Source organism: Coregonus clupeaformis, chromosome 17 (genome assembly GCF_020615455.1).
Source record: "Coregonus clupeaformis isolate EN_2021a chromosome 17, ASM2061545v1, whole genome shotgun sequence".
NCBI classification, from domain to species: domain Eukaryota; kingdom Metazoa; phylum Chordata; class Actinopteri; order Salmoniformes; family Salmonidae; genus Coregonus; species Coregonus clupeaformis.
The window spans coordinates 67,438,054-67,461,440 of NC_059208.1; the positions used below are offsets into that span (position 1 = coordinate 67,438,054).

The window sequence follows — 23,387 nt, forward strand, 5'->3', positions numbered from 1 at the left end:
CATCCGATGATGCCTCTGAAGCAGAGGCTAGTACCGACAGCATGTCCTCTAGAGGAATATCCTCCCTAAAAAACGCCCAGCACTGCTTCCTCTCCTTTAAAGAAAGGAGGGCGCAGGAGGCGCAATTAGGGGGATTGCTGATGCCCTCCTTCGCGTGCTGTGAACCCAAACACACAAAACATAAGTCGTGGGAGTCCACAGCCGTCATGAAGGAGCATCGGCATTGAGCTCTGAAAATAGTTTTTGGGGGTGGAAAATCTCCTGGTGTGCTCATTGTAGGACGACGTCGATGAACTGGAAATCGACAGCGTTTTTTCGTCCTGAGTCTTCTCTTCATCTCTTCGTGGCTTCTTCAGTCTAGTCCAGTCGCTGAAGATAAAGGGAGGCTGATTGAGGGGAGGCATCCCCTCTTATAGGGACACCTGTACTCCTATTGGCTGCAGGTGTGCGCATAATTTTGTCTCAGGCTGATGCTGCCTTGGGGCAGTGGGTAAACCAATAGGAGCAGAGCTCCCCTATGGGGTGGAGCTCCACGATATATAGAACGTGTTGTTGCACATCTCACACTACAAGAGCATTGCAGATTTTGTGCGATAAAATCAAACATGTTTGAAAATATTGTGACGTCTGGGACTGCTCAAAGACAAGATCGGTCGCGCTCAGATTGCGTCTCTGACCCGCTCACATTAAACAAGCATCAGTGATAGCCACGCACCCCAAGTAGGCAACGACATGGGGATTTTGTCTCCGATCTCAAAAACTTGTCTGGGACAGCTAAATCAGGGCCAAAATCATGTAGTATAGAACTGGCTTAAGGGATCTTCTTCTTCGATTAGGTTTAACGGCGGTTGGCATCCAATAAATGTTGCTTTACCGCCACCAACTATACTGGAGTATAACTCCCTTATACTTTGCTTGGAAAACAGGAAATAAATCAATAAATACCATAACATCTAACCTTACACTCATTAAAAACCCACCACCCTACTCCACTGAATCTATCTAGTCATACCTCAGCCAACAGCCTGAAAGGGTGGGACACTACCACTCAACTCACCCTGTAACTCTTCTGACGTCAAGTCTAGTACACCCAAATACTTGTCTGCAGCTGCCACCACAACCTCAATTTTCTGCGACTTACGTTCCATCCCTGCAGTACAGTTGATAACCATTGCTATAAACGCTAAAAACCCAATCTTACTGAAGCATATATCACTTGTTGGCCTATCCCTCTGTACTTGTACAGATCTACTACTCGCAACACTCCTCTCAGGATCCCTCCCCCTTGACCCATCTTCCTCTACTTTCTTCACTGCCTCAGCATACAACAACTTCTGCACTACTCTATCCATGGTAACCTCAACCTGCCTCTCTCTCACCGGACATTTCTGATTCCCAGCCCCATGGGCACCCCTAAAATTAACTCATACCATTTATTTCCCCAATGCTACACATACCTTTGTCTCATGCCCTTTTGCACACTTCTCACACCTAGGAACCTCCCTCCTACAAACTGCTGCCACATGCCCATAAGCTTGACACCTGTATCAACGTAATGTATCCGGCACAAAAGCTTGTATGGGATAACTCATGTATCCTAACATCACTTTGTTGGGCAATGACTCAACACCAAAACTCAAAAGAATAGACAATGACTCTTCTGTTTCACCACTCACGCCATCTTGTCTGCGTCACACCAAACGTTGAGCATCACAAACACCGGGAATCTTCCCCTTCAGTTGGTCCACTTTCACATTTACCGCTACCTCAGCAATCACTCCTTTCAATGGCACCCTTTTCTTGAGAGCAAAATAATTCACATCTCTCGTCCCCAGTCATTTGACGTGGAGCGCCTGCTCCCTCTGACCAGCAGAAACACAAACAATTATCACAAGACCACTTCTGGTTACCTTCACCGATTCCACAGCACCTAGTTCCGTTTTCACCCACCATGAAACCATAAATGGATCAGCCAAAAGGAAAGGGTCCACTTTTTCCAAAAATGTCACTCCTACCATCACAGACTCATCTTTGTTCTGACCCTAGGTGCAAGCCTTGGGCTCCGAGAACTTCACCACATCTACCAACTCCGATACTTCGCCCTCATTCACTTAAATTTCTCCTCCTGTCTTCGATCCGGCGTACAGCTCACTCTGCTTACACTTTCTACCATTCTTCTTCAACAACCCATCTCCCTTTTTTCCTAAATGTTTAACCAGATCAAGCTCACCCTCTTCCTCCCTCTATCTCTTTGATCTCCTCTGCCTCTCTTTTTCCCTCCATTCCTCATCCGTAATCCAAGCATACGTCTCCTTATGATAATACTGCAAACTAGGTTAATTGCAGGGGGCCGGACATTTTCCACATGTGATTATTCTTAGGAAGCTATATTCTTAAAATTAAATGTTTCTAAAAGGAATTAGGAAAGATGTGGGGGGCGCTAAACCAACATGAATCCAGGTGCAACCAAAAAAAGGAAAAGGCACAACACTTGCTCACCATTTTTTAAATTTTATTAAAAGGTTCTTTAAAGTAATTAGGTCATTAAAAACATCATCTGAAAACTAAGCATCTCAATAAATGATGCAAAGATAGGTCAAATCAAGTAATTCCAAATTCCAGTCTGAAGGAAGTACAGTGCATTCGGAAAGTATTCAGACCCCTTCACCTTTTCCACATTTTGTTACGTTACAGCCTTCTTCTAAAATTGATTAAAATATTTTTTTTGACAAAGCAAAAACTGGTTTTAGAACATTTTTGAAAGTATTAAAAATAAAAAACAGAAATACATTATTTACATAAGTATTCAGACCCTTTACTATGAGACTCGAAATTAAGTTCAGGTGCATCCTGTTTCCATTGATCATCCTTGAGATGTTCCTACAATTTGATTGGAGTCCACCTATGGTCAATTCAATTGATTGGACATGATTTGGAAAGGCACACACCTGTCTGTAAAAGGTCCCACTGTTGACAGTGCATGTCAGAGCAAAAACCAAGCCATGAGGTCAAAGGAATTGTCTGTAGAGCTCTGAGACAGGATTGTGTCGAGGCTCAGATCTGGGGAAGGGTACCAAGAAATATCTGCAGCATTGAAGTTCCCCAAGAACACAGTGTCCTCCATCATTCTTTTTTACATTTTACGTCATTTAGCAGACGCTCTTATCCATTCTTAAATGGAAGAAATTTGGAACCACCAATACTTTTCTTAGAGCTGGCCGCCCAGCCAAACTGAGCAATCGGGGGAGAAGGAACTTGGTCAGGAAGGTGACCAAGAACCCGATGGTCACTCTGACAGAGCTCCAGAGTTCCTCTGTGGAGATGGGAGAACCTTCCAGAAGGACAAACATCTCTGCAGAACTCCACCAATCAGGCCTTTATGGTAGAGTGGCCAGAGGAAGCCACTCCTCAGTAAAAGGCACATGACCTAAAGGACTCTCAGACCATGATAAACAAGATTCCCTGGTCTGATGAAACCAAGATTGAACTCTTTGGCCTGAATACCAAGCATCATGTTGGGAGGAAACCTGGCACCATCTCTACGGTGAAGCATGGTGGTGGCAGCATGCTGTGGGGATGTTTTTCAGCGGCAGGGACTGGGAGACTAGTCAGGATCGAGGGAAAGATGAACGGAGCAAAGTACCGAGAGATCCTTGATGAAAACCTGCTCCAGAGCGTTCAGGACCTCAGACTGGGGCGAAGGTTCACCTTCCAACAGGACAACGACCCTAAGCACACAGCCAAGACAACACAGGAGTGGCTTCGGGACAAGTCTCTGAATGTCCTTGAGTGGCTCAGCCAGAGCCCGGACTTGAACCTGATCGAACATCTCTGGACTGACCTGAAAATAGCCGTGCAGCGACGCTCCCCATCCAACCTGACAGAGCTTGAGAGGATCTGCAGAGAAGAATGGGAGAAACTCCCCAAATACAGGTGTGATAAGCTTGTAGCGTCATACCCAAGAAGACTCGAGGCTGTAATCGTTGCCAAAGGTGCTTCAACAAAGTACTGAGAAAATGTGAATGCTTATGTAAATGTGATTTTTTCATTTATTTATTTACATTTGCAAACATTTCTAAAAACCAGTTTTTGCTTTGTCATTATGGGGTATTGTGTGTAGATTGATGAGAAAAAATACAATTTAATCCATTTTAGAATAAGGCTGTAACGTAACAAAATGTACAAGAAGTCAAGGGGTGTGAAAACTTTCCGAATGCACTGTATGTTTGAATTCATTTTCCTCAGTCATTAGGTGCGTTTTTTTTTGTCACACTCCCTTCTAACCACATGAGGTTGGTGGCATCTTAATTGGGGAGGACGGGCTCATGGTAACGGCTGGAGTGAAATCAGTGGAATGGTATCAAATACATAAAACACATTATTTCCAGGTGTTAGATGCCATTCCCCTCAGCAGCCTCCACTGCTTCTAACGAGTCTGTGTGAGCATCAGAGAGGAAAACAGAAGGCATGTGCGCATTCCTGAGTCATAGCTTTCAGGAATGGGGTCGTAATATTTTGTAGCTTATACCGTTCAAACGCTAGAGCCAAATTCATATGAAGAAAAGATAATCAACATGCCACATAGGCACTAGAACCCCCTAGAAGCCACACTAGCTCTCACAGTCTCATGTCAGAATTAAACCTTCCTCCATGTTTCTCAAGTTTAAGTTTAAGCATTAATTCTGAAATCTTAAAATTAGTCATTAACTCCGAATGGTTAAGGTAAGATTTGAAATAGGCTTAAAACAAAAATCTCAAAAACATCGTTCTATATCACTGGATTTGAAACATGCAACCTTTGGCACCAGAGGCAGATGCTCAATCTTTCTCAAACGTCACATTTTGAAGTGTTTAAGGTTAAGTTTATGCTATAATTCCAATTATTTATTTATTTGATCTCAAAATAACTTTTTATCACTGGATTCGAACATGCAACCTTTGGCACCAGAGGCAGATGCTTGACCAGCAAAACCCACTTTCTAACACTGAAATCGAACATGCAACCTTTGGCACCAGAGGCAGATGCTTGACCAGCAAAACCCACTTTCTATCACTAAATTTGAACATGCAACCTTTGGCACTAGAGGCAGATGCTTGACCAGAGGCAGATGCTTACGCATGCCCATCTGCCATCCTAGTGTCTCCTGGTTTTTGTTTTGTCCTTTAAATTAAGACCTAGACAACCAGGTGAGTTTCTTACTAATTAGTGACCTTAATTCATCAATCAAGTACAAGGGAGGAGTGAAAACCCGCAGACACTCGGCCCTCGGAATGAGTTTGATACGTGCCCTACAGTATACCTACTATTTTAAACAATAGTCAAATTAGGCTTAATGATCAAATTATCTTTAATGACCCTAACATTAAAAACTCCCTATGAATGAGCGTAAGTTCAGTATGAGTAAATAACTTATACAAGCTAATCATATAGAGATATGATTTTGGGAAGGAAACAGGCACACACTGTGGCACAGGCAATTCAGTGCATTCTTAGTCTTCTACATAATTCACTTTCAGACAGTCATGCCCTCTGTGTTGTAATAGTGTCATTATGTGTGGTATCATTCCTATTCTCACTCTCAAAGCAAACAGGCTGACCACACTCCCAGTATTTTAACTTTTTTTGTAGTGCTTGTTATGTGCTTACCAGGTTGTTAAAATATGTAAATATTTTGGATTGCTTCCACAAGGCCATCATCTCATTTATATCTTAAATCAGAATTATGTTTCACTGTGAGAGAGATAGAGATACTGTTCAATTTTTTCAAGTGAAACCAAAAAACAGCCGGCCAAACCCCTTATCCTCTTGCTTCAGTCACCTCATTATTACGGAATACCAGAATCTGTTAAAACTTGCAGCACAGTGAATTTACTACATTCCTGTATTGTTGACATACTTGGCCATAGACATTGCTGCAGTGTATGTGTGGCTCAGCACCGACCAGGAGTATACTTTCACCTGTCCAGTTCTTTTACATCAATGCAAATGAAGGAAAGGAGACGTGAAGAGGAAGGCGCTTCAGATTACTGAGATGCACTCATAGATTTCCTGCTACCCTCATCCTCTACACTTGAGGAAACATCAGGCACCCTACAGGGCAATAGTAGGTAGTACAATTGAAATACAGAACAAGCAGCATTTTCACTGTTATCTAAAGATGCCCAACTCCAATCCTCAGGCGCTGCAATCCTGCTGTTTTTCATTTCCCCGTGCACTTGATTGATTAATGTCACTAATTTCCCAGAGACCGATTCAAAGGCATGAACACTGTGGTCCACGAAGACTGTAGTTGTGTGCAGCTGCTATATAAAAAGCAATGATGAAACTAAAATAGCAAGAAAAGAGCTGTCAGTTAGTAGCAGTTGTAGCTGTAATTGAGAGATGCAATGATTCTACTGAAGTGTTTATGTTGTAATAGTCTGTGTGTTTGCTGCATCAAACAGGTAGTGGACAGGAAAGGCAGGCCATTGCAGAGAGCAGACCTTTGTCTTTGATGTGAGGTTGTGTGGTCAGAGATGGAGATGGAGTGAGTGATTCTGGCATGTACTAGGCCAGTGGTTCCCAACTTGGCCTATCCACGGGGGGTACTTGAGAAGACTCATTAAACCATAGGCCTACTGGTAAAATGCACATGAGGGGGTACTTTAGGGGACTCCGGGCATAGCAAAGTTCAGTTGGTGGTACAGTAACCAAAAAAGGTTGGGAACTGCTGTACTAGGCTACTGTTTTTCATTTCAAGGTACAATAGTCCACACGGCAATGGATCAAGGGTAACTTTCACTGGTAAAATGCATTTACTACTGTGTGCTTCTGCTTAACGAAATAATAGCCCATAGCGACTGATGTAGTGTACATACTTTGTAAAGAGATTAAGTTGAATTTACCAATTTGATACAGATCTATTCTAGGATATTTCGTAGCAGTGGCAGACGTTAAAAACAGTATTGAAAAGTTGTTCGATGCTGGCAAACTTGAGAAAACATGGAAATAAATTGTGTATATATTTAAAAAGAGCCAATATTTTTTTCATGTTTCATTTTGTTAAGAGAGAGGACCCGGCAGCCTATTTAGTTGGTGTGGGGCAGCAACATGTGAGACTGAGTCAGAGGTTCAGGTGCAAACATAGGTGGTACAATTAATTTATTTTACAGCAGGCAGTAATGAAGACTGGATCTAGAGTTGAGTATTTACAAAATGTACAGATTTAATGAAAATAGTTGACAAAAATAATTAACTTCAAAAACAATAAACTTACTTAGCCAAAATAGTACACACACAAAAAAAGCTTCTATCTAGAACCTAAAAGGGCTATTCGGCTGTCCCCATAGGATAACCTTTTTGGTTCCATGTAGAAACCTTTTGGCTCCAGGTAGAACCCTTTTGGGTTCCATGTAGAACCCTTTCCACATGCCCTGATCTTCCTCCCCTTCGATAGAGACATGGTGTAGTGGTAATTTAAAAACACAGTTTTCTGGGAGGTAGAGGGAAGGGAAAAACAGAGAGAATCCCCTTATTGAACATTCGATTTCCAAGTGAGAGAATCCCCTTATTGAACATTCGATTTCCAAGTTATGTCTGAGAATATTTCCTCCCCTGGAGATTTCGTGGCTCTAACAGGCTAAATGCTGGGTTCATCTGATGAACAGAAACATTCCCTGACATTAAAATGGCCATTACTTAATATTAACACGTTAATGTAAGTGTGTGTTCGTAAATTCAATCTGGAGTGCCAGAGTGCGCTCAGAGTGCACGCTGGGCATTTGTAAATTCAGAGCGTTTAGCTCTCGGAGCGTTCAGAGCGCACACTGGATGCTCTGGCGGTGGAGTAGGGTTGATCCGAGCTTTCTGACCTCACAACGGCAGTCAAGCACCCAAGCTAACTGGCTAATGTTGGCTAGCTTGCTAGCTACTTCCAGATACAAATGAGAGAACACCTCACTCTGACCATTTTACTCGCCCTAGCAGAGCTGGTTAGGCTGTTTTCATGTTATCCAGAGCGTTGGTGACTGTAACTGTGCTGCTGGCAACAACTTAATTACGCTTTTTTGCCAACGTTTACTGACACCGGCCATATTCAACGGGTGTTGTGGTTCGTAAATGCATCAGTTATTCTGCGCTCTGGCACACTCAGACCAGAGTGCTCTGAAATCCAAGTAGATAGCCAGAGTGAATTTACAAACGCAGCTTCAGACGAGAGTGCTCTGATATCGGAGTAGATAGCCAGAGTGAATTTACGAACACAGCTTCAGACAAGAGTGCTCTGAAATCGGAGTAGATAGCCAGAGTGAATTTACAAACGCAGCTTCAGAGGAAAGTGCTCTGAAATCGGAGTAGATAGCAGGAGTGAATTTACGAACGCACCCTTAATGTCTCAGTTTGTGTGGGAAAATGAAGGGAAATATCTCGACATGGCAATGGCTCAGGCACATCGTCACACATTTTCATTTTCCAACAAATAATTACTTCATATTTCTAATTTTCTGCTTTCGGATGCTCTTTCAGTACAAGTCCTGCATGATAGATTCATTGTGATGTTATTTGATTCCTTATTTGAACTTTTTTGCTAGGCCTAATTGTACCTGTGTAGGCCAAAAGACGTTGAACAAGTAAATTCTAGGTAATACTTTAATAGACTTTACATCTCAATGATAGTATGTAAACTCAACCCACATTATGCTCATGCCTATATTATGGTTTTTGGAAGTGCAGGTAACTGTTATAAAAAGAAAAAAACATGTCTGCAAATCTACTGATACATTTGCATTACTTGACAAAAAATGATAAAAGCAGTTGCAGAACAACCAACTGATTCATATCTGTAACACGGATTATTCTGATTTATTTTGTTGGTTTGTGTATTGACCACAGTACTACAGTCTTTCTAAATCTATTCCTGTGGGACCCAGACAGCCTAGCACGAACACACCTGACTCAACTACTTGACTAATCACTAATCACCCAAATCTTGATTAGTTGAATCGAATGTGTTAATAGTGCTGGGCTAGAACCAAAATTTACACACCTTGGGGGTTAGAGAGCAATGGACTGAGAAGTATGACAAATAAGAACAAAAATGTATAGTGGTTGTTTATTGCATTTGGATATAAATGCATTCATTGTTAGGCACATTAAAAAATAGGATATACAGAACAATACACCAACATAATGCAATTTCCTGTAGTTGGCATAACTCCAAAATTATTAAAACGCTCAACATTCAACATCATACACCCCTAAAGGGCACAGCAAGGCATTACAATTCAAAGAAGAAAATACAGTATACAATAGTGTACACTTGTTTTTGTTGCCAATACTTGCTCATATTGATCAGTCTTACTTTAACCAGTTTTTCTGTAATACACTGTGAGCAACTAAAACAATACAAGAGTTGTCAGTTAATAGTTGCTAGTTGTAGCTGAAATGTGAGATGCAATGATTCTACCGAGGTGTTTCCTTATGTTGTAATAGTCAGTGTGTTTGCTGCTTTAAACAGACAAGTGGACAGGAAACACAGGCCCATGCAGAGAGCACAGTCTTGTTTTCTATGTGAGTTCGTGTGGTTAGAGGTGGAGAGAGACTCTGAGCTAACTCTTACAAACACTGTGAGCTCCTCAATAGAAGACTGTACTGTTTTGCAAACACATACAGTACATAAACAAGAATTATCTTACTTACAAGGAAAAATCTGTGATAATTACTGAAATATCCATTACTAACCATTATACCATATTTTGATGGATGTGTTGAGGTTTATCTATCATGACAAATACTCAAGATTTGGAATTAGAGTCAAAGTACTCCTTAAATGACTCCCAAATGACTCCCTAAGAATCCCTATAAGTTTTTTAAAATGTACAATAAAGCATTGGTGTAAGCTTTTAATCATGCCTCTTTTAACTAACATAGGGACACTTGAAGTTGTAAAAAAAGAAGAAGAAAAAAGATTTCCGGCATTTAGAGGAGGGTATATATATGGTTAAAAAGCTTTGAGACAGTAATTATTCTGATGTGTCAAGATGCGTGCCTGCCTTTTTCTGTTGTGGAGTACTCTCTCAGGTAGATTAATTCCAACTCTTGTATTATTACCACTTCAACAATGCTTCCTTTATGGCAAATTCCTAACCCAAACATTGGCAACAAAAAAAAGCTTTTCCATCACAACTACCAATCAGACAGTTTGCATAATTGTGAGTTTCATAATCCATGTTTTTACTTACAGCTACTTGGACAAACCAAATCATTGTGACCCAGACACCTGGTATGGTGAAAATGATAGCTGGTGGCACGGTGACTTTGGAGTGCCACGTTGATCAGATTCTCACCTATTGCCACTCTGTGACTTGGATGAAAGTAGACCCCAGGACTGGAACAATGAGCACAATAACAAACGTAAAGATTAATACGACCTCTGAGGAAGGGCAACGGGACAGAGTATGTTCGGCAACCATCACCAACGCAATAGTGAGCGACTCTGGCATGTATTACTGTTTGGCTGTTCACTCGAAGGCGGTCCACACTGGCAATGGATCCAATCTAATCGTCACAGGTGAAATACAACTATGCATTTGCTAATTATCAACACCATATAAGCTGCACTGCAAATAACAAGCCTGAAAGAATATTCCCAAATTATAATTGAATGTTATTCTTCTCATTACAGAGAGCAGCACTGAATTTCCAACCATCAAAATCATCTCATCATCAGACAGTGACGGCTCCTCCGCCCCTCTGCTGTGTTTGGTGTCAGGAGTGGTCCCGTCTCAGGTCCATGTGTTCTGGCTCATAGACGGGAGAAAGGAGAGAGGACTTACTGATTCCACCTGGACAGACAACAGTGATTCAGCCACAGAGTTCACTAGGAACCAGATTCTGGTCCAGGCAGAGGAGTGGGACAGAGGGGTGCAGTGTACATGTGTGGTGGAGTTTGAGGGAAATTCTACTACCAAAACTGTGCAAAGAATAGGTACGTTAAAAACATGGTTTTTGGGAAACTGTGGTCAACATTCCCCTCCCAACTGCACCCTTGCAGTCAACAAAATGACTGTTTTACTGCTAGAGAATTATCTTAACAACATTACAGTTACCTTACTTACTTACTTACTTAGTACAGTTACATACTTATCTTTGTGTATGGTATGTCATATCCTCAGATCTTGGCGTGCTGTGTTACGTCACAGTGTGGATATACAGACTCCTGGGAATAACTGCCTGGCTTCTGCTGTTGATCATGGCTGCCACTGTGGCAGCATGCAGAGGCAAAAACAGAGGTATGTTTAAATACTGACATACAATGCATTCAGAAAGTATTCAGACCCCTTGGCTTTTTCCACATTTTATTAAGTTATAGCCTTGTTCTAAAATTGATTAAATTGTTTTTTTTCCGTCATCATCTATACACAATACCCCATAATGGCAAGGCAAAAACTGTTTTTTAGAAATTTAGAAATACTTTATTTACATAAGTATTCAGACCGTTTGCTATGAGACTTGAAATTGAGCTCAGGTGTACAGATCTGGGGAAGGGTACCAAAGTATTTCTACAGCATTGAAGGTCCCCAAGAAAACAGTGTCCTCCATCATTCTTAAATGAAATAAGTTTGGAACCACCAACACTCTTCCTAGAGCTGGCCGCCCGGCCAAACTGAGGAATTGGGGGAGAAGGGCCTTGGTCAGGGAGGTGACCAAGAACCCGATGGTCACTCTGACAGAGCTCCAGAGTTCCTCTGTGGAGACGGGAGAACCTTCCAGAAGGACAACCATCTCTGCAGCACTCCACCAATCAGGCCTTTATGGTAGAGTGGCAAGACGGAAGACACTCCTCAGTAAAAGGCCCATGACAGCCCGCTTGGAGTTTGCCAAAAGGTACCTACAGATTCTCAGACCATGAGAAACAAGATTCTCTGGTCTGATGAAACCAAGATTTAACAATTTGTCTTGAATGACAAGCGTCACATCTGGAGGAAACCTGGCACAATCCCTACGGTGAAGCATGGTGGTGGCAGCATCATGCTGTGGGGATGTTTTCAGCGGCAGGGACTGGGAGACTAGTCACGATCGAGGGAAAGATGAACGGAGCAAAGTACAGAGAGATCCTTGATGAAAACCTGCTCCAAAGCACTCAGGACCTCAGACTGGGGCGAAGGTTCACCTTCCAACAGGACAATGACCCTAAGCACACAGCCAAGACAACGCAGGAGTGGCTTCGGGACAAGTCTCTGAATGTCTTTGAGTGGCCCAGCCAGAGCCTGGACTTGAAACCGATCGAACATCTCTGGAGAGACCTAGAAAATAGCTGTGCAGCAACGCTCCCCATCCAACCTGACAGAGCTTGAGAGGATCTGCAGAGAAGAATGGGAGAAACTCCTCAAATACAGGTGTGCCAAGCTTGTAGCGTCATACCCAAGAAGACTCAAGGCTGTAATTGCTGCCCAAGGTGTTTCAACAAAGTACTGAGTAAAGGGTCTGAACACTTATGTAGATGTGATATTTCGGTTTTGTATTTTTAATACATTTGCAAAAATTTCTAAAAACCAGTTTTTGCTTTGTCATTATGGGGTATTGTCTGTAGATTGATGAGGAAAAAAAACAATTTAATCAATTTTAGAATAAGGCTGTGTCACGATCGTCATAATGAGTGGACCAAGGCGCAGCGTGATATGCGTACATCTCTTTAATAGTGTACTTAGCAACACGATACAAAAACAACAAAACGAAATGTGAAGTCCTCGGTCAATAACACAAACCGACACGGAACAAGATCCCACGAATCACAAGTGCACAAAAGGCTGCCTAAGTATGGTTCCCAATCAGAGACAACAAGCAACAGCTGATTCTCGTTGCCTCTGATTGAGAACCACCCCGGCCAACCTAGAAACACATAACCTAGAACAGAACATAGAAAACGAAACATAGACACTACACAAAGAAACGAACACCCTGGCTCAACATACAAGAGTCCCCAGAGCCAGGGCGTGACAGGCTGTAATGTAACAAAATGTGGAAAAAGTCACGGGGTCTGAGTACTTTCTGAATACGCTGTAGGTCCTGAATGACCCAAATACATGAATATAATAGAATGTAATAATACAAATATACAAATGTACTGTACGTTGTAATGGTTCAGTTACACAATAGAATAATTCACCTGTTTTGACATGCACTGTTTTGAGTCTTTATATCCATTTTGTGTCTTAGGTGTTCAGAGGAATGATACCTCAAAGAACAGGGGAAAAAGGCATAATTCATCATAAAAAGGAAAAGGTTTTATAGTTTTTCATTTGTACAAAGTCATTTTGGCAGCATTGACATGTGTTAAGACAATTGGGAAAAGATGTTTATTTTTTGTTGTTGATGTTGCTTGCTTAACTGTTGCTAACTATAAAAAAATGAAAGTGTAAATTAGAAAAAGCTAATTTGGATGTCAAATTGCAGTTATATTTTTCTCATAGAACTGATTAATATTTAATTACTGTCCACTGTAAATGCTCTCTCATTACAAATTCTGGGTCATTTATCAATCTTTTTCTTAATCTAAACGTTTGAAGGAGTGATTGTAATGTTATTGATTTCCTCTCTGTGAACCACACTTTGCTAGGTTTCATGCAGGCAACTATGTAGTTACAGACTTCGAATGAATCAATTTCAAGAAAATGTCCATGTTTAAAAGATGCAATACAATAGTATTGCTTCATTCCTTATGCTCATGCTATGTTGTTACTGGCATATTTGCTAAAGTAATAAACCTGTCCAGAAATCCTGACCATATGTTTGTACTACTAACTTGTGAAGGAGAGACATGATACCCAACTCTTTGACTCTTACTAAGTGCATATCAGATAATCAAATAAAATCACATTTTATTTGTCACATGCCCCGAATACAACAGGTGTAGACTTTACCATGAACTGCTTACTTACGAGCCCTTTCCCAACAATGCAGAGTTAAAAACGGGAATAGTAACACAGATACATGCATATTTTATGCTAAAATAGTTGCAATTGCTGTGCAATAAGTGTCCTCAAATGAAAAAGTGAAACTTTGGAAGTAAGCAGTGTGCAGCAGCGTCGCTTATCCGACTCATCTTATTTAGTCCAACAGACTAAATGTTTAAATGCATCCCATGTGAGATAGGGTGAGATTATTGCTGGTCTCTGTCGGTTTGCTTTCATCATAAAAACACAAGTCAAAGTAACTTTAAACCAAGTCATTAAGCTACACAAACCCTTTCAGACACTTTGGAATAACTTAGGCAGGAAATGTAAAACATGATAATGTTGAGTAGATCAACTTACATTTGTATTTTTTTATGATACAGTGAGCAGTCTGTGACAGTGGCTAGGTCAACAACTCCAAAGCATGGATTGCAGTCTCTCCTTTTCTATAGACTACTTTGAGGGTAATTAAATGAATTCATTCATTAATGCATTTTGTTATTTGAGTGAACCTATCCCTTCAAATGTCATTGCCAGGTAAATTAATGGAGAAGAGCATGATTTCGTTCAGAGAATGAACTGTCAGACGTTTTCTATGTACAATTTTGGGGTTGCTCCAGATTTGTCAGTCTATAACATAGAGGCCTCCTCTTCCTTCCTGCCCTCCATCTCATAGACTATATGCCAATGAAGAGCCATTTCATGCAACCTGTTTCCAAATGAGGAGTTAAAACATATAGGCTAATTTAAATGGAGTAATAACATTTTCATATAGAAAAGTAGAAAAATTGGTATACAGTGCATTCGGAAAGTATTCAGACCCTTTCACATTTTCCACATTTTGTTAAGTTACAGCCTTATTCTAAAATTGATTAAATAAATAAAAATCGTCATCAATCTACACACAATACCCCATAATGACAAAGCAAAAACAGGTTTTTAGAAATGTATTACAATTAAAAAACAGAAATACCTTATTTACTTAAGTATTCAGACCCTTCGCTATGATATTCAAAATTGAGCTCAGGTGCATCCTGTTTCCATTGATCATCCTTGAGATGTTTCTACAAATTGATTGGAGTCCACCTGTGGTAAATTAATTTGATTGGACATGATTGGGAAAGGTACACACCTGTCCATATAAGGTCACACAGTTGACAGTGCATGTCAGAGCAGAAACCAAGCCATGAGGTCGAAGAAATTGTCTGTAGAGCTCCGAGACAGGATTGTGTCGAGGCCCAGATCTGGGGAAGGGTGCAAAAACATTTCTGCAGCATTGAAGGTCCCAAAGAACACAGTGTCCTCCATCATTCTTAAATGAAAGAAGTTTGGAACCACTAACACTCTTCCTAGAGCTGGCCGCCCAGCCAAACTGAGGAATCGGGTGAGAAGGGCCTTGGTCAGGGAGGTGACCAAGAACCCGATGGTCACTCTGACAGAGCTCCATAGTTCCTCTGTGGAGATGGGAGAACCTTCCAGAAGGACAACCGTCTCTGCAGCATTCCACCAATCAGGCCTTTATGGTAGAGTGATCAGATGGAAGACACTCCTCAGTAAAATGCACATGACATTTACCAAAAGGCACCTAAACTCCCTGCGGACCTGTCATCTTTTCACTCCCTCCTCTCTACATTCTCTTCCTCTGTTTCCATGCTAAATCCACTTTCTACCACTCTAAATTTCAAGCCTCTGCCTCTAACCCTAGGAAGCTCTTTGCCACCTTATCCTCCCTGCTGAATCCTCCTCCTCCTCCCCCTCCCTCCTCCCTCTCTGTGGATGACTTCGTCAACCATTTTGAAAAGAAGGTTGACGACATCCGATCCTCATTTATTAAGTCAAATGACACCGCTGGTCCTGCTCACACTGCCCTACCCTATGCTTTGACTTCTTTCTCCCCTCTCTCTCCAGATGAAATCTTGCGACTTGTGTAGGCCGGCCGCCCAACAACCTGCCCGCTTGACCCTATCCCCTCCTCTCTTCTCCAGACCATTTCTGGAGACCTTCTCCCTTACCTCACCTCGCTCATCAACTCATCCTTGACCGCTGGCCATGTCCCTTCCGTCTTCAAGAGAGTGAGAGTTGCACCCCTCCTCAAAAAACCTACACTTGTTCCCTCCGATGTCAACAACTACAGACCAGTATCCCTTCTTTCTTTTCTCTCCAAAACTCTTGAGCGTGCCGTCTCTAGCCAACTCACCTGCTATCTCTCTCAGAATGACCTTCTTGATCCAAACCAGTCAGGTTTCAAGTCTGGTCATTCAACTGAGACTGCTCTTCTCTGTGTCACGAGGCTCTCCGCACTGCTAAAGCTAACTCTCTCTCCTCTGCTTTTATCCTTCTAGATCTATCCGCTGCCTTTGATACTGTGAACCATCAGATCCTCCTCTCCACCCTCTCCGAGTTGGGCATCTCCGGCGCTGCTCACTCTTGGATTGCGTCCTACCTGACCGGTCGCTCCTACCAGGTGGCGTGGTGAGAATCTGTCTCCGCACCACGTGCTCTCACCACTGGTGTCCCCCAGGGCTCAGTTCTAGGCCCTCTCCTATTCTCTCTATACACCAAGTCACTTGGCTCTGTCATATCCTCACATGGTCTCTCCTATCATTGCTACGCAGACGACACAGAATTAATTTTCTCCTTTCCCCCTTCTGATAACCAGGTGGTGAATCGCATCTCTGCATGTCTGGCAGACATATCAATGTGGATGTCGGATCACCACCTCAAGCTGAACCTCGGCAAGACGGAGCTGCTCTTCCTCCCGGGGAAGGACTGCCCGCTCCATGATCTCGCCATCACGGTTGACAACTCCATTGTGTCCTCCTCCCAGAGTGCAAAGAACCTTGGCATGACCCTGGACAACACCCTGTCGTTCTCCGTTAACATCAAAGTGGTGACCCGATCCTGCAGGTTCATGCTCTACAACATTCGCAGAGTACGACCCTACCTTACACAGAAAGCGGCACAGGTCCTAATCCAGGCACTTGTCATCTCCCGTCTGGATTACTGCAACTCGCTGTTGGCTGGGTTCTCTGCCTGTGCCATTAAACCCCTACAAGTTATCCAGAATGCTGCAGCCCGTCTGTTGTTCAACCTTCCCAAGTTCTCTCATGTCACCCCGCTCCTCCGCACACTCCACTGGCTTCCAGTTGAGGCTCGCATCTACTACAAGACCATGGTGCTTGCCTACGGAGCTGTGAGGGGAACGGCACCTCCTTACCTTCAGGCTCTGATCAGACCCTACACCCAAACGAGGGTTCTACGTTCATCCACCTCTGGCCTGCTAGCTCCCCTACCTCTACGGAAGCACAGTTCCCGCTCAGCCCAGTCAAAGCTATTCGCTGCTCTGGCACCCCAATGGTGAAACAAGCTCCCCCATGATGCCAGGACAGCGGAGTCACTGACCACCTTCCGGAGACACTTGAAACCCTACCTCTTTAAGGAATACCTGGAATAGTATAAAGTAATCCTTCTTCCCCCACCCCCTATAAAAAAAAGGGGGTTGTCCCACTGGCTATCATAAGTTGAATGCACCAATTTGTAAGTCGCTCTGGATAAGAACGTCTGCTAAATGATGTAACTGTACCTGTAAAGACTCTCAGACCATGAGAAACAAGATTCACTGATCTGATGAAACCAAGAGTGAATGCCAAGCGTCAAGTCTGGAGGAAACCTGGCACCATCTCTACGGTGAAGCATGATGGTGGCAGCATCGTTCTGTGGGGATGTTTTTCAGCGGCAGGGACTGGGAGACTAGTCAGGATCAAGGGAAAGATGAATGGAGCAAAGTACAGCGAGATCCTTGATGAAAACCTACTCCAGAGCGCTCAGGACCTCAGACTGGGGCCAAGGTTCACCTTCCAACAGGACAATGACCTTAAGCATACAGCCAAGACAACGCAGGAGTGGCTTCGGCACAAGTCTCTGAATGTCCTTGAGAGGTCCAGCCAGAGCCCGGACTTGACCCCGATCGAACATCTATGGAGAGACCTGAAAATAGCTGTGCAGCGACGCTCCCCATCCAACCTGACAGAGCTTGAGAGGATCTACAGAGAAGAATGGGAGAAACTCCCCAAATACAGGTGTACCAAGCTTGTAGCGTCATACCCAAGAAGACTTGAGGCTGTAATCGCTGCCAAAGGTGCTTCAACAAATTACTGAGTAAATACTTATGTAAATGTGATATTTCCCGTTTAAAAAAAATATATTATACAAACCAGTTTTTGCTTTGTCATTATGGGGTATTGTGTGTAGATGAATGAGGGGAAAACATAATTTAATCAATTTTAGATTAAGGCTGTAACGTAACAAAATGTGGAAAAAGTCAAGGGGTCTGAATACTTTCCGGATGCACTGTACATTTACAATGTGTTACTCCTATTGTCATTGCTGAAAATAATGTGAGATCTGTAGCTGAGTGTGAGATTCAGTAGCAGAATAGACCTAAAGTGGTTTGCGTACTGTTCATAATTGTGCCAGAGCAGTGGACAGAAAGTAACACCCATCAAGTCAGGACGTACAGCAGCGGCTTTGTTGTGTCCTCTTTGTCTTGTGGTTTGAAGAGGCGACACCAACTGAGGTGGTCTTTCAAGGTAAAGCTCAACAGGTTGACTTCTGAAGAATTGATGCACTCATGAAAAAAAAATCCCCATTGCAACTGTTGTGACCTTTTGTGCCTTTGCAAATTATTTTGAATTATTTGTCACTAATGGTGTTTTATAAACCTTTTTTATCACCCAAACTAAATAATTATGAAAAACATACTGTTATACTGATCATCATCATCATTTGTGTCAATTCCATTCCAATTAAATAAAAAAATTGGAGCTTTGCATGCGGCGCTGACTAACGTTGAAACACAATGGAGACCACTATGTTGTGTAACTACCTCTTCTCTTTAAAAGGTGTGTTTTTCTGAGGTTGCTAACCAGAATGGTAGCATCAATTGTCTGCAGTCCATTTTTATTCACTGACGTGGCCTCACAACCTTAATCAGGTCAAAGACAAGACCACCATATTGCACATTTAGGTTGGAGAGCATTTCAGTCTGTGTCAACTTTTGATTCAAACCTTGTTGATATGCCAAATGAATAAAGACACTTTGAATTAGCTAAAGAAGAGTGTCTTGCATAAACTGTAAAGATGTACCTTGTAAAGATAAACTGATGTGAATGTCTAACTTCAAATTACTTGGACTGAAAAATGGACTGATATGCCTTAGAATATAACATCCTCCTGAATCTGCCACGGACTGCATCGAGAGACAGCTTTCTACAAATCTACATAAATGTCTCTGTAATATGTTTCAGAAATTTTTTGGAAATGAAAAGCACACCTTCATTGTCATTCAGTGTTTTCTTTATTTCTAAATCAGTACCCCATTGTCACCTGTCTAAAGGCAGTGATTCCCATTTGTGTGTGTCTGTGTGTTGGGGTGGGGCTGAACTATTCTTCCATCCTGTCAGATGTACGCTCGTTATTACTTAGCTGAAGGAGCGAGCAATTTTTCTCAACCCTCTGATGTCAAACATGTATATTCAGCTTCTGATTCTGTGCTGCATGCATATTTTGAAAGGTAAGCTACCTCTAATTTTATTCATTAATTGTATTTAATTGATTCTACACTACAAAATCTTGTTTTATCATAGCGGTCACCATTAACCTATAACATAAACTGAAAACAAAACACTTTCAGCATCATTAAAAAAAAAGTGAATTCGGAAAGTAATCACACCCTTTGACTTTTTCCACATTTTGTTACGTTACAGCCTTATTCTAAAATTGATTCAATTGTTTTTTTCCTCATCAATCTACACATAATACTCCATATTGGCAATGCAAAAACAGGCTTTTTTGTGCAAATTAAAAAACCCTGCCGCTGAAAAATATCCCCACAGCATGATGCTGCCACCACCACCGTTTCATGCAGACACTTGGCATTCAGGCCAAATACTTTACTCTTGGTTTCATCAGACCAGAGAATCTTGTTTCTCATGGTCTGAGAGTCCCTTAGGTGCCTGTTGGCAAACTCCAAGCAGGCTGTCATGTGCCTTTTACTGAGGAGTGGCTTCCGTCTGACCACTCTACCATAAAGGCCTGATTGATGGAGTGCTGCAGAGACGGTTGTCCTTCTGGAAGGTTCTCCCATCTCCACAGAGGAACTCTGGAGCTCTGTCAGAGTGACCATCGGGTTCTTGGTCACCTGCCTGACCAAGGCCTTTCTCCCCCGATTGCTCAGTTTGGTCGGGCGGCCAGCTCTAAGAAGATTCTTGGTGGTTCCAAACCTTCAATGCTGCAGAATTGTTTTGGCACCCTTCCCCAGATCTGTGCCTCGACACAATTCTGTCTCGGAGCTCTATGGACAATTCCTTCGATCTCATGGCTTGTTTTTTTGCTCTGACATGCACTGTCAACTGTGGGACCTTATATAGACAGGTGTGTGCCTTTCCAAATCATGTCCAATCAATTTAATTTTCCACAGGTGGACTCCAATCAAGTTGTAGGAACATCTCAAGGATGATTAATTGAAACAGGATGTACCTGAGCTCAATTTCGAGTCTCATAGCAAAGGATCTGAATACTTGTGTAAATGGGATATTTTTGGTTTTTACTTTTTATAAATGTGCAAAACGTTCTAAAAACCTGTTTTTGCTTTGTCATTCTGGGGTACTGTGTGTAGATTGATGAATACAAAATAGGCTGTGGAAATTGTGGAAAAAGGGAAAAGGTCTGAATGCTTTCCAAATGCATTGTACAGTGAGGGAAAACATTATTTGATCTCCTGCTGATTTTGTATGTTTGCCCACTGACAAAGAAATGATCAGTCTATAATTTTAATGGTAGGTTTATTTGAACAGTGAGAGACAGAATAACAACAAAAAAATCCAGAAAAACACATGTCAAAAATGTTATAAATTGATTTGCATTTTAATGAGGGAAATAAGTATTTGACCCCCTCTCAATCAGAAAGATTTCTGGCTCCCAGGTGTCTTTTATACAGGTAGCGAGCTGAGATTAGGAGCACACTCTTAAAGGGAGTGCTCCTAATCTCAGTTTGTTACCTGTATAAAAGACACCTGTCCACAGAAGCAATCAATCAATCAGATTTCAAACTCTCCACCATGGCCAAGACCAAAGAGCTCTCCAAGGATGTCAGGGACAAGATTGTAGACCTACACAAGGCTGGAATGGGCTACAAGACCATCGCCAAGCAGCTTGGTGAGAAGGTGACAACAGTTGGTGTGATTATTCGCAAATGGAAGTAACACAAAATAACTGTCAATCTCCCTCGGCCTGGGGCTCCATGCAAGATCTCACCTCGTGGAGTTGCAATGATCATGAGAACGGTGAGGAATCAGCCCAGAACTACACGGGAGGATCTTGTTAATTATCTCAAGGCAGTTGGGACCATAGTCACCAAGAAAACAATTGGTAACACACTACGCCGTGAAGGACTGAAATCCTGCAGTGCCCGCAAAGTCCCCCTGCTCAAGAAAGCACATATACAGGGCCGTCTGAGGTTTGCCAATGAACATCTGAATAATTCAGAGGAGAACTGGGTGAAAGTGTTGTGGTCAGATGAGACCAAAATGGAGCTATTTGGCATCAACTCAACTCGCCGTGTTTGGAGGAGGAGGAATGCTGCTTATGACCCCAAGAACACCATCCCCACCGGCAAACATGGAGGTGGAAACATTATGCTTTGGGGGTGTTTTTCTGCTAAGGGGACAGCACAACTTCACCGCATCAAAGGGACGATGGACGGGGCCATGTTCCGTCAAATCTTGGGTTAGAACCTCCTTACCTCAGCCAGGGCATTGAAAATGGGTTGTGGATGGGTATTCCAGCATGACAATGACCCAAAACACACGGCCAAGGCAACAAAGGAGTGGCTCAAGAAGAAGCACATTAAGGTCCTGGAGTGGCCTAGCAAGTGTCCAGACCTTAATCCCAAAGAGAATCTGTGGAGGGAGCTGAAGGTTTGAGTTGCCAAACGTCAGCATCGAAACCTTAATGACTTGGAGAAGATCTGCAAAGAGGAGTGGGACAAAATCCCTCCTGAGATGTGTGCAAACCTGGTGGCCGACTACAAGAAACGTCTGACCTCTGTGATTGCCAACAAGGGTTTTGCCACCAAGTAGTAAGTCATGTTTTGCAGAGGGGTCAAATACTTATTTCCCTCATTAAAATTGTTATTCTGTCTCTCACTGTTCAAATAAACCTACCATTAAAATTATAGACTGATCATTTCTTTGTCAGTGGGCAAACGTACAAAATCAGTAGGGGATCAAATACTTTTTTTCCTCACTGTATATACAAAAGTATGTGGACACCTCTTCAAAATTAGTGGATTTGACTATGTTGCTGACAGGTGTATAAATTCGAGCACACAGCCATGCAATCTCCATAGACAAACATTGGCAGTAGAGTGGCCTTACTGCAGAGCTCAGTCACTTTGAAAGTGGCACCATCATAGGATGCCGCCTTTCCAACAAGTCAGTTCATAAAATTTCTGCCCTGGTAGAGCTGTCCCGGTCAACTGTAAGTGCTGTTATTGTGAAGTGGAAACGTCTAGGAGCAACAACAGCTCAGCCGCGAAGTGGTAGGCCACACAAGCTCACAGAACGGGACCGCCGAGTGCTGAAGTGCGTAGCGCCCAAAAATAGTCTGTCCTCGGTCAGCATAATAACTGTTCGTCGGGAGCCACCATTGGATTCTGGAGCAGTGGAAACGCGTTCTCTGGATTGATGAATCACGCTTCACCATCTGGCAGTCCGACGGACGAATTTGGGTTTGGCGGACGCCAGGAGAACGCTACCTGCCTCAATGCATAGTGCCAACTGTAAAGTTTGGTGGAGGAGGAATAATGGTCTGGGGCTGTTCATTCTAGAGGATTCTGTGCTTCCAACTTTGTGTGAACAATTTGGGGGAGGTCCTTTCCTGTTTTAGCATGATAATGCCCCGTGCATAAAGCGAGGTCCATACAGAAATGGTTTGTTGAGATTGGTGTGAAAGAACTTGACTGGCCTGCACAAAGCCCTGACCTCAACCCCATCGAACACCTTTGGGATGAATTGGAAAGCCGACTGCGAGCCAGGCCTAATTGCCCAATATCAGTGCCTGACCTCACCAATGCTCTTGTGGCTGAATGGAATCCCCCGCAGCAATGTTCCAACATCTAGTGGAAAGCCTTCCCAGAAGAGTGGAGGCTGTTATAGCAGCAAAGGGGGACCAACTCCATATTAATGCCCATGATTTTGGAATGAGATGTTCGACAAGCAGGTGTCCACATACTTTTGGTCATGTAGTGTATCACTTTAACCCAATATCAATCTATGGAAGGCATTTGGTTCAGTACCATGTTTCCATATTCAGTTGTAGTGCCCATCTTGTCGGAGGACTCAACAGTGACCCAGTATCCACCTGTTGTTGAGGAGGTAGTCGGCGGCAACATCACC

General features: G+C 42.6%; 1 gene segment (V, D, J or C); it reads left to right on the top strand.

Moving 5' to 3' along the window:
• The first annotated feature begins 5,857 nt into the window (after positions 1–5,857).
• On the top strand, positions 5,858–13,308 carry LOC121585706. The segment is given in 5 exon segments: positions 5,858–6,104; positions 10,221–10,547; positions 10,662–10,964; positions 11,152–11,268; positions 13,196–13,308. Coding segments are annotated over 4 exon segments (762 nt in total).
• Positions 13,309–23,387: the final 10,079 nt, after the last annotated feature.